General features: G+C 42.2%; 1 protein-coding gene across 1 annotated transcript in view; it reads right to left on the bottom strand.

Moving 5' to 3' along the window:
• cd276 (CD276 molecule) overlaps positions 1-12,070 on the bottom strand; it is a 74,945-nt gene that overhangs the window by 50,908 nt on the left and 11,967 nt on the right. Inside the window, exons 3-4 of the mRNA XM_030131100.1 lie at positions 3,127-3,477; positions 88-384 (exon numbers count right to left, since the gene is read on the bottom strand). Of these exons, the coding sequence (XP_029986960.1) occupies positions 88-384; positions 3,127-3,477 (648 nt within the window). The remainder of the gene's footprint in view (positions 1-87; positions 385-3,126; positions 3,478-12,070) is intronic.

Raw genomic sequence — 12,070 nt, 5'->3', positions numbered from 1 at the left:
TTTATTTTGCAGCAAAGCAGAAGCAACAATGTTGACTGAGACATCTAAAAGCTATTTTTGGAGAAAGAGAGATAAAGACCCACCCACCTGTGATCGTGACAGAGGCATATCCCTCCTCGCCCAGCAGTGGGTTGATCAGTTGACAGCTGTAGGTGCTGCTGGGCTCCAGCACGACTGTCAATACGCTGACGATACTGAACAGCCCCTCTTCATTGGCCACAAAAGAAGTGGTGACGTTGTCAGTCAGGTTGCGTCTGCCCTCATCCTGCCATATTACGATCGGTTCAGGATAGCCACCGTAGGCCACACATGTCAGGGCCAACTCATCACCTGGACGAAGGTTGGAATCCGACTCTAAAGTCACCACTGGTTTGGAGTAAGGGGCTAAAAAAAAAAAGAGGAGGGGAGAGAAAAAATGTATAAATTGGGCAGTGGCAGGTATGGATGGGAAAGGATAAGCAAGGAGACACATACTGAATTTAGTTACATTCTCTGCACTGAAAGTCACCCTGGGAACTGTTTGACATGATTCCCATTAAATTCTTAATTATATTTAGGGAGCTTAGAATAACACAGAGCTTAAGATCCCACAGCCACAGACAGCATCTGTGGCACATCCTGATGCTGCATCCCAACACTCTAACACCGTTCTCTCTGGAGATCTAAAGCACCGAGCCACTCCCAGAAAGGAAATACAGTACAAGTTAGGAGGCAGAGGTGGGCAGGTCAGGAGAAACTGGCAGGCTTAGACATTGGGGACGACTCAGCCTGTGGCGTGGAAAAGAGGGTAGAGGGGTGTAGGTGAGGGGTGAATCAGCCTCGGTTGAAATCACACTTCCTGGATCCTCTGAGCTAAAACACAAGTACAGAGGTGGCAGAGAAAGAGGCTACTGTATTCCCAGAACCAACCGTTGCACAGTAAACAATGGGGTAGAGCTGGGGCGAGATTAAAAAAGTCTATTTAAGCTGCCTTTATAAAAGCAGACTCTCAATGTAAAGACAGATTTAATGTGGCTTACACTAACTTTCCCAACTGTCCATCTGACTGACAGGCAGGTTTCCATTGATGTTCCTTTTTCATTTTCTTTCACCAAAGCATGAAGGTCTAAAATGTACACCGTAAACAGTAGCTAAAAATAGGACATCTATAAATCTAATGCATCAAATGGAGCCAATTTGTCACTGTTGGAGTCACTGTTTTCTCTACCCCTAGTCAGGAGAAAAAAATATTATTCATTAACATCGCCTAATGCACACCCATCCTTGGAGAATACAGGAACACTCAGATATAGAAACGTGAGAGGGAAAAGAAGGCACACAGTATCATTATAAATAAATAAAAGGCTCTCAGCTGTGAAGGTAGGCCATGTAGTCACACAGCGGAGAAGGTGTTAGTGATGGCTGATTGGCCGTAACAACAGCTAATAATCAAACTCAGCAGATACTGACCATGACAGAGACCACAATCAGCTTTTATTGACCAAAACACTGCTCAGCGGCCCAGAGGAAGCTGATGATCGCCTGTTTATGTCTTCAGTGGAGAAATGATCCTAAATCCGCATCTGCATCTACTGAGTATAATACCTTTAATTGCATATTATTAGTGCTTGTGCAAACATCAGTGCTGGGTTCAAATCACTTTGGGTAGAACCAACTGTGTTAGTGTAAAGTGAAACTACTTTCCAAATATCAGTTGATTAAACAAGATTTATCCATTAGATCAATGGACTGAAAATACAGAAAGTTTTACAGTTATATTACATTTAAAGAGTGAACATTAATTCCATTATCAATTAATCGCTCGTCTTTTTTTTTACTAATTCGGTTTAGGGTAACATGATCATTTTTAGGCATTTTACTATTTCACAGTACATTTTGTTATATTACATTTAAAAATTGAACATTAATTCCATTATCAACTACAGAAGTACTCGGAGAGCACAGACTTCCACCAAGGCAGATCAGTCCCCCCCCCGATCACCACCAACATTTAATCGTTTGTTCCTTGTGCCAGTATCAACATTTCCTGAAAATTTCATCAAAATCCTTCCATAAATTTTTTATTTATCTTGCTAACAGTCAAACAAACAAACAGGCAAACAGACAAACCCCGATGAAAACATAACCTCTGTCATTCCTTGGCGGAGGTAACTAATCATTTGTCATTTGTCTACTAATTCAGTTTAGGGTAACATCAATTTTGGGCATTTTAGTATTTCACCGTATATTTTTTCTCCTGTCTTCTGGGTTTACTTTGTTTCAACTGTCATCTGAAACACAAAATGTTCCAGTGTTTTGGTGTTGTCCTTACTTTACTCATCACAGGTTGGTGTTCAGATCATTCCTCTGAATACCTTCTGCAGCGACGTATGTTTCAGCTGCGACAAGTTCTTTAACCGATGCACTGAGTAGCTTATTGGTTCTTAAACGACCATCAGTTTGATAGAGAAATAAAGATTGGACTGTGTTTCAATGGAAAATGGTCATGTGGTCTGATGAGTTCAGACTGACCCTGTTCAAGAATGACAGGAGAGGTGTATGAAGTGATTACCCATCATCCCTGGTGTCTCCAGTACAAGCCTGTGGGAACAGTGTTATGATCTGGGGTAGCTTCAGTTGGTCAAGTCTAGGTTCAGGAACATTATGTGACCAAAAAAATGAAGGAAATAGATCATGTAACATTGCATAAGCTTGTGTGTGCTGTAATCAAAGTTTGAAGCGGTCCAGCAAAATAATAAAGTGAGTGTGGAATGTGTTTTTTTTTTTAGGTGAGGATGTGTATTTTATTGTTACAAGTGTTCTACTTTTAGATTTCTGAAATGTTCAACAGCTTGGTGAGTGTTTATCACAATCTGATGATAAATAGAACAGAATTAATCATCTTGTATCTACAGACAAATCAACTGTTACCTACGAATGTTTATCACTGTTACACTTTTGTTCATATTATCCAGCTCTAATTCAGTTTACAAATAAACTTTTTGCTCTATATTGTGCAAATTATTAGAATAATTAATTATTAAAGTGACTTCAAGTGAAAACCTTTTATCAAAAGTGAATTATTGTGCATCTGTTGGATCATCTGTTGGTTTTTACACATGCAATGGAAGTCACAGCTTGACTCACCAGCCACCTGCAGAAACAAAGCAGCACTACCGAAGTCCTGTACCCTGACAAAGCAGGTATAGCTGCCTTCATCAGCCACCATCACCCTTCTCAGCAGGAGCGAAGCGTTACCCAGGCCCAGCTGGGTGGAGAACAGACTGGTACGGTTGGCAAAGCTCTTAGCCTGGCCTTCCAGCTGGTCACGTCCCTGGCTGTACTCATGTACGCTACGTTGAGTGTCTGTCAGTTGCCAGAAGATGCTCAGATCCGACAGGTTGAAGAGGCTGGGGTGGCTGAAGGAGCAGTTGAGTGTGGCGTCCATGCCGTGCAGCGCCACCACCGGCTGCTCAGGGACTTGCACTTCCATCACAGCTACAAAAAGTAAAAAAGAGAATATTTTTTAAAAACTGTCCCAACAAAATATATAATCTTTCCTGTATACAACTCAGAGAGGAGTGATTTATTCTGTTTTTCTGAAAGGCTACTGAATCACTGAAAACTAATTTGAAGAAAACAATATATTATATACACTTACCACTTATTTTATATGCTAAACATGACACATTTGTAGCCTAGGAACTCTCTAATACACAACAAAAACAATGTTTGCAAATACTATTTGGCCCCGATGTATTATAAACATACACTTCATTGAATCACAGCATTAATTCATCGTGGTGTGTTCAGAAGTGACAGACTGACACCTATTCAAATCTGAATGTCTTTGAAACAAATCAATGCAACACACTGAAATATATGCTGTGACTGCATCAGGAACATCTACTTTGTGCGGAATTGTAACAAGGAGCTGGAGAGACAGGATGAAGGTGAGAAGGAGGAAGAGGAGGGATCTTGAGGTAAGCATTAGGACTTTGTTTGTGTTCCTATAGGCTTTGTCTCCTGGCCATAGCTCAGGTTATTGAAACTCAGCGATGGAAGCAACAACATCTGTATAGCTTTAGTTAAATCGTTCGTTAAATCTTAAAAATTCTGGAAAGTAGGAATAACTGTAACGGAACTCTGTCTGAAAGCTTTTGTGAGAACGAAAGGTGACTTCTTACCACGTTTCCACTTAAGGGCAGCTGATATCAGTGCATATGTGTATGCCCACCTGTGTGTATTGTTTGTCTAGACTAGGCTGAGCAATGAGTACACTACATAATCATTGTGGATTAGTAGCCATCTCAAGCAGTTCAGAGTACATCCAGAGTATTCTCAGGAGTCAGCATTCTACATTGATCCATGTCTGCTCTTATACAACTCTGAGACACTCATCTGCATCACAGGGGAGAAAAAAGCCATTCTGCCCCTGGAGCAACACAGTGTACTTTATGCTCAGCCTCTCTAATTGTTTTAATCACAGTGGCATTTTAGCCTCTTCGCCCCTTTTGGTGCTGTGTCTATCACATAGCCAACGTCAATGTTAAATCACTTTTGTATGAAGGAGATTTGACTGCTGCAGAGGTGCAATAATTACTTCCCCTATTAACAACAAACAAGCCTTTTATCTGAGAGAGTTCATATATGGATGGGTATTGCAGAGTCAAGGCAGACCTATTTTCAATCACATCCAGCCAATCCTAACAAGGTATCCACCTAACATCACACCCCCACCATCCCATTCATCTGTAGGAACAGTGCCACCTACTGCTTCACTTCATGAGAGCAGAATAGTAGGAAAAACATATGCACAGATTGCTGTCCAAACACCACACCTGAGTATAGTCGGGCATGTTTACCTGAACTGCCCGTGAAAAACAGTGAGAAGCAGAGGAAAATTAATTATGGTGTTAGAAGAGCATGGCGATTTGTAATTGCATCACTCTGTTTAAAATGAATTTGTAGCTCCAGCATAGCCCCTGTACCGACCACGTGTCATTACCAGTGACCCCCATGGAGAAAACAGCAGAAGGTTTTATCCTTTACTGTGATTACAAAAGCTCCTCTGGTGCTGTGAGGGTTTCTTTCGCCCCATATCGTACCCACATTCACTCAGCAGGGCTACAGCACAGCAAACAATACAGAGGAGTTATCAGGGCAAAACATGGGAAGAGCAGGCTGTGTTGTGCCGCCATCAGCGGGAATAACTGAACAAATTTCTTGAGTGTGTATCTTTGCTGTCTTTGGAGGTAGCCCAACCTTTGCGGTAATGAATAGGTCACTGATGTTTTTTGTAGGAGTGGAGGGTCAGTGACAGCCCTTCTCGGAGACATGCATGCTGAAGGAGGAGGAGAGAGAGCAATTAAATCACTCCCCGAGCAGCCTGGGATGACTCACACCACTGAGTTCATACAGGAAGGGGGATGGGAAGGGAGGATACGAGGGGAGAGAAAGAGAGGCCGGCATTGAGCTCACACTTAAAGATAATATCTGGAAACAAGCCAAAGTGGAAGTTGTGGTGAACCCTCACACACTAATCCCTCAACACGGACCAAAGCCGTGTCAGAGAGATAGAAACTCCCCTTTCTCGTTCAACATTTCCGCCTCACTCCTCCTTTTTCGCTTAGTGCTTCTCTAAGCGCTGACCTACAGCTCATTTCAAGGCCCTGCGAGGACACAGCTCGACACAGGGACCTTGTGTAGAGAGGCTGACCTGCACTTGGAAAAAGAACAGAGGGGAGCTTTTTGTGTTGCATCAAGAGGAGGGGATTGGACGAGAGAGGAGGGCAAACTATGCCGGCTGACGTCATGGAAACCGTACATCTGATGCCCTGTTCGTCAGAGGTGAAATACCATGAGCCAAAGTGAAATCACTGCGTACTTGGCTGGTTTTGATCTGTTGCTGTTCACAACAAACAGCATGTTTTGTACAGTACCAGACTGTTTGATCATCTCACCCCAGGTCTGCTCTCAACATGGAAAAAACATGTATTCTCCAAAGACAGAGGTTTAAGAGTATGGCACCAGTAGTCATCGGTGAATGGGGCTGGGCAGCACCTTGTAGCCAAGCCCTTGGTGTCTCCTCAGGGGGGATCTCGCTGCTCATACTCCCTCTTGATAAAGAGATGCTCAGAAGCCATAGAGGGCAGACTGGGAGACATCAGGCTGTGGGGATTTACACACTGCACTTTGTGTTTATGGGCCTCAGCTCTGTTTGAGTGCCTGCGAGACAGAGACGGGCACTTTCACAGCCGACATGAAATAAACTCATTACAGCCTTCGCGAGCGCTGGCAATGGGCCCCGACTTAGCGGCGAAGCACAGGGCTGGCTAGAAAAGGCAGCAAGTGATCTTCACTCAGCTCTCCACTTGTCTTTTAAGACTACCTACCGCCTTGTCGCTATCAACACCTCCTTCCATTCTGCTTTTCTAGGGTGAGCAGGGTACAGGAGCGGCTGGTTTTGCTTCTTCTTTGTGTTTTTCATAACTGATGCTGAACTCATGCTAGCTAGGCAGATGAGGTGAGTGCGAAAGCTGATTGTAAGACACAGAGGCATAAGATAGGAGGGTCACTGCTTTGTTAAGGGAGCTTTTGGAGTGACATGGAAAGCTTCTGGTAAATAAAATCACGTCCTTGGCAAAGTCACACAGGTAAGAGTACATGCATACCCTTACATATTAAGTATCTGCTAAAAAAAATTCATTCATTCATTTATTTTCTGAACCTGCTTTATCCTCACTAGGGTCACGGGGGTCACTTGGAGCCTATCCCAGCTACTTATGGGTGAAGGCAGGGTACACCCTGGACACGTCGCCAGTTCATCGAAGGGGTGACATCGAGACAAACAATTACACTCACATTCACATCTATGGGCAATTTAGATTAACCTTTTGACCTATCAGTGCATGTCTTTGGATGATGGGAGGAAGCCAGAGTACCCGGAGAGAACCCATGCAAGCACGGGGAGAACATGCAAACTCCACCCATTCATTGGTGTTGGAATCGAACCCAGTACCTTCTTGCTGTGAGGCAGGAGTGCTATCCACTGCACCACCGTGTAGCCTGCTTAAACAAATCTGTTATTTAAAAAGTATACACGATTTCAGTCAACGCCAGGCACAATTTTATACAGTTTAAAACATTACATAGACTCTACTATTTAAGGGAGAAGCTAAATAGCATTTTTACCGACGTATCACCAGTTTGCAACCGATGCAAGTCTGCAGTCGGCAACTTGACGCACTCCCTCTGATTATGCGCTAAACTTTACTCATTCTGGAAGGGTACTTTTCATTGTTTTTCAGTGTTTTTTGGGAAGCACTGGGATCCAGATCCACTCATTGCCATGATTGGGGCTTCTAGCGCTTTACCATCAGTCAATAAATATGAGAAAGTTGCTGTTTCTTTTGATATGGTGATCCTAAAAAGCTGATCCTGAGATTGTACAGGGGTTGGACAAAATAATGGAAACACCTTAAAAAATCAACAAAATATAATTTAATATGGTGTAGGTCCGCCTTTTGCGGCAGTTACAGCCTCAATTCTCTGAGGTATTGATTCATACAACTTGTGAGTTGTTTCTCAAGGAATTTTAAGCCATTCTTCAGTTAGAATACCCTCCAACTCTTTTAGAGACGATGGCGGTGGAAATCGACGTCTTTCTTGAATCTCTAAAACTGACCATAAATGCTCAATAATGTTGAAGTCTGGGGACTGTGCCGGCCATACAAGATGCTCAACTTCATTAGAATGTTCCTCATGCCATTCTTTAACAATTCTAGCTGTATGGATTGGGGCATTATCATCTTGAGGTGAAGGTGTTTCCATTATTTTGTCCAACCTCTGTAGAAGAAGGACTCAGTGCCCACATCTGACCTTTGGCTGGAGGAACTGGCAAACACGCTACAACTGGAAAGACTAAAGTATTATAATGATGATACAGGCAAAGTGTTTGACCAGATATGGAACCTGTGTTAAAATTTCCTCAATGAGGTGACTGATGTGAGCGATTGACCTTGCTGTTTTCTGTATTACATACACTTTTCCTTCTTTTATTTGATATACGATTACTAATTTGTAACATATTAATTCATTGTTGTCAGGACTGTGTGGCTGTAAATTCATTGATGTGCGGGACGGGGGGAAGAGCTGCTTTATGTTGTTGTTTTTTGTAAAAGTCAATAAATACATATTACAAAAAAAAAAAAAAAAATCTGTGTTTACTTGATCTCAAACTTCATCCCACTTCCTCCTTTTATTCTAAACTTCTTATCCTGCAGCAACAAAAGTGAGTCAACAAATGGCTGAACTAAAAAATCAAGCTGACAAAGACTGATTCAAACATGAAGCAAATGGGCACAGTTTGTGAGGATTTAGATATTGTGCTTTAGTTCAAAATTCTGCCAAAATATAACTGGAATATACTGAACAGATAGCAGAGACGTGCATTATGCTCCAGGAATTTCTGTGGTTATTTTATTGCTTTTTTCCTACTGGGAAAACTGGGCAGTATAACATTCCATTAACTGATATGAAATCAGGCTGACCATAGTCGGTGTGGACCATTAAGGACAAAACTGTCTCTTTTATGTATTTTTTATACTACATATGACAGGTTGAGGTTTGAATACTCTAATTAAACTTTTTTTTAATGATGTGAACTAAAAAAAAAATAAAAAAAAAACAGGGGAGAGCAAGACTATGATTTTTTCAGGGGCTGCATTCTTTTGATCAAGCTTGAACCGCAGTACATTCCAAAGGAAGAGTCACATCAAAGTACGAACATTATATTGGGCTTTTCGACAAAATACTGCACATTTCAAAAGAATAACTAACAGGTGTGTATGTATGAGTGCAGATTACATTTTGACTTGGCATGTCTTTACTCAAGCCTATTTTACAGAAGAACATGATGACATTAAGTCACTATCGTCTGCACTCGAAGTATAATCATCTGTATCAATGCATTGGTAAATAATGGTTTCGAAAGCAGCATCACTGTTATCAGTATCGATAAAATTCAAGCAATGCTCAGACTTACACGCATATATACACAACCCCACACACAATTTCATGCAGAAAGAGACACCCAAAGGCCAGAGAACACATTGATATTCCACACCTGCATGCCTACTGACAGCTCCACAGCAACACACTGTCTAAGGAATTGGACACGAGGTACGCTGACACTACAATGGAGACGCTGTTACAAAGATGCTCTGGAGCAGAGAGGTTTCCATCAGCATGACCAGCCACAGTCACACAAAAAAACACACATGTAGTACACAGCACTACACAAGTACTCAAGCCCCTGTACTGCCGCTAACGCTCGCAAACATAAATACCCCAAACAGGACATGGATAAAACTTTACTGCTTAAGTTCATCACTCGCAGCAGCATACACTGACAGTTTATATTTATTTGTTGCACACATATTCTAGCATGCAATTCAATCACCAACTCAGCTCCAAAGTCAATGAACATACTTCCATGTGGCTCACTTCGATATCATTGAACCACACAAAGATTAGCACCGTGCAATTTAACCTTCATACAAGTAGTAATTAAGACAGCATCAATACAGCGACCGAAGATGTTTGCTCAACATATTAAGTACACGTGTTAAAACAGCACTTCTAAAACTCTGCTGCATCATGAGACACAGAAGAAAATATTATATACGAGTTCATCGGAAGAATCAAGCACCAATACTGGAGGGCAAACTGCAGGGGCAATATTGACACAGCAAAGTAAACACGTGCAAAACCAACAGAGTGCAATGACAGTAGGTTTGAGCTGGGAAGAGAAGAAAAGTTAGGGGGAACTGCTTTTACAACACTGCCCCCCTCTGTTTATGAATGCAACTGCAGATCAACATATATTAATTCAGGACATTTTGCACCACCTGAACATCAAACGATTTTGCTCAAAGGAACTGCGAGCCCTTTCATTACGATTATTCTTATGATATACCCAAACCCAGTAAAAGTCTGAAGGGAATGCTAGCTTTTGATTCGATGTTGCTAGGAGCAGATGTAGATGTCCATAATACTCCCATTTGAAAAATTAACATCTGGAAAACATTAGGGGTGCAATGGGAGTGTGTGCAGAGTAAGCATGATTTGGTTCAAAATTAGCCATCTGAAAATGCTCTGTGTCTTGAGCAGTGGAGTTTATAGATGGCCTCAGTGAAAGAGGCGCAACATGACAGAGATTAGGTGCGACTTAAAGCTTTCTGCAGTGTAAAAGGGTCACTTTCAACATTAAGCTATGAACATAATCTCTTCCTTTGCCATTTTTACTCCAGGAACTCATCACAGAGTGTGAGTGCTTTGGCTCAGGGAGAGATACAGGTGATGGCAGATAGCGGAGACAAGGACTCTGACTTGCTTATTTTCAGCAATGTCATAAATCAAAGTGGGATTCACTATTGTGCTATATTCTCTTTTTTTTCCTCCCTATCTCGGCTTCCTCTGCCCTGCTTCCTTTATAGTTGTATGCCATCTCATATCCCGTCAATAACCTGCTAATGGGCTCTGGCAGTCAGATAATAGTGCCGGCTGAAGAACAGTCAGCAGATAAGGACAAGCCTCCTGCTTAACAGAAACAGAGGTTAGGGATGGAGAAAGGTACAGAGGGGGGTGGGAGTAGCAGAAGGGTCATGGGGTCAGATCTGAGCTGAGTGCAGCTAATTTTTGATAATGGCAGGCTATTGAGGTGTATACATTATGACTACCATCCAAAAGGAGGAAAAGTTAATGAGAAAGGCTAAAAGGGTGTTTACAAATCCTACTGCTGAGGCAGGAGTTTTGTAGCTGTTGTCTCATGAAATTGTTAGCTCTTTCAAGTGTTTTTACTCCTTGCTGATTCACCATTTTACATGCAAGTAATGATTCGAGGTTAAGTAAGGGTCAGTTGGTAGCCAGCTGTACTTCATCTGAATGCCAAAGCCACCGTGGTTGACATCACTGGCGTCGCATCACTGAGGCAACACCCTGGAGGTAGGTGTCTCCCTGTGTCTCCTGCTGGTTTGCTTCCTCAGCAACTTAGCACTGATGCTTTCCAAGCACAGATCAGCATCCATTCAACCCATTCATCACAAGCCACTAGACACACAGCAGACCTACATATGGCTCCAGGCTCCAGAACTGCATTCTCGGCATATTACCCGTATCAATTTTTTAAGGATCCCACAAGGCAGCATTTTTAGGACTTGTTGAAATAATCATGAGGTGCTTGTTGGGTAATGCACTCTGTTTCAATGAGCGCACTGTGAGAAACGATGAGCTTGGGAACGGTGAGAAACAGGCAAGCCAACAGAGAGTGGTCATTATGTATGCATTGCGGCGAAACCAATCTTTGTTGAGCCTGTCCTCGATTGTTTTTAAAAGGATACTTCACTGGACGCAATCAAATTAGCAAGAACATCACTGATACGGGGTAATAACCCTAAATTGAATTTCTGCACAGGCTAAAGTGTCCCCTCTCTGCAGAATCAATTGCTGTGAAGAGAAAAGGAGGACAGGAAGAGGGCATTCATAGTTAGCAGACCTTTAAAGAGTACACCAGAGATGCAGGCATGAGCGAGCTATTTTCATGCTCCGGGGCCCTGCCATAATGTGAGTCTGCCGACTACGAGACTAGATGCAATCTATCCAATTATGCTAATTAATTTGAATTACCTCACAGTTCCCATCACTAAGAATGAATTCAGGTCAGTTTTCCATTTTTGCATTTGCATGAATATAATTCTCATTGTTTGGGTGCTAAGAGCTGCACATGGTGAGCTCTGGCGGCCTAGTGGCTGTGCTAACTGAGCAGAGAGTATGACAACAACAAGCAATTAGCTAGACAGCCTCCTGTTAGCTGTGCCACTGGCTGACACTGCTGTGTGCTGTGGTGGAGTGAGCCAAGGATGTTACTGTACTTAGCTACTCTTATGGCTCACTCATTACTGTACACATACATTCAGTAGACACTTACATCGGCAACAGGAGGTAATAATGACATCAAAATTAAAAATAGGCTTTCAGTTATTTTAAGAAACAGCAGAGTTCAAAAAGTGAACGCCAGAGATATACGTAT

This window comes from Sphaeramia orbicularis, chromosome 3 (genome assembly GCF_902148855.1).
Source record: "Sphaeramia orbicularis chromosome 3, fSphaOr1.1, whole genome shotgun sequence".
NCBI classification, from domain to species: domain Eukaryota; kingdom Metazoa; phylum Chordata; class Actinopteri; order Kurtiformes; family Apogonidae; genus Sphaeramia; species Sphaeramia orbicularis.
This window is presented reverse-complemented; position numbering and strand designations above follow the sequence as displayed.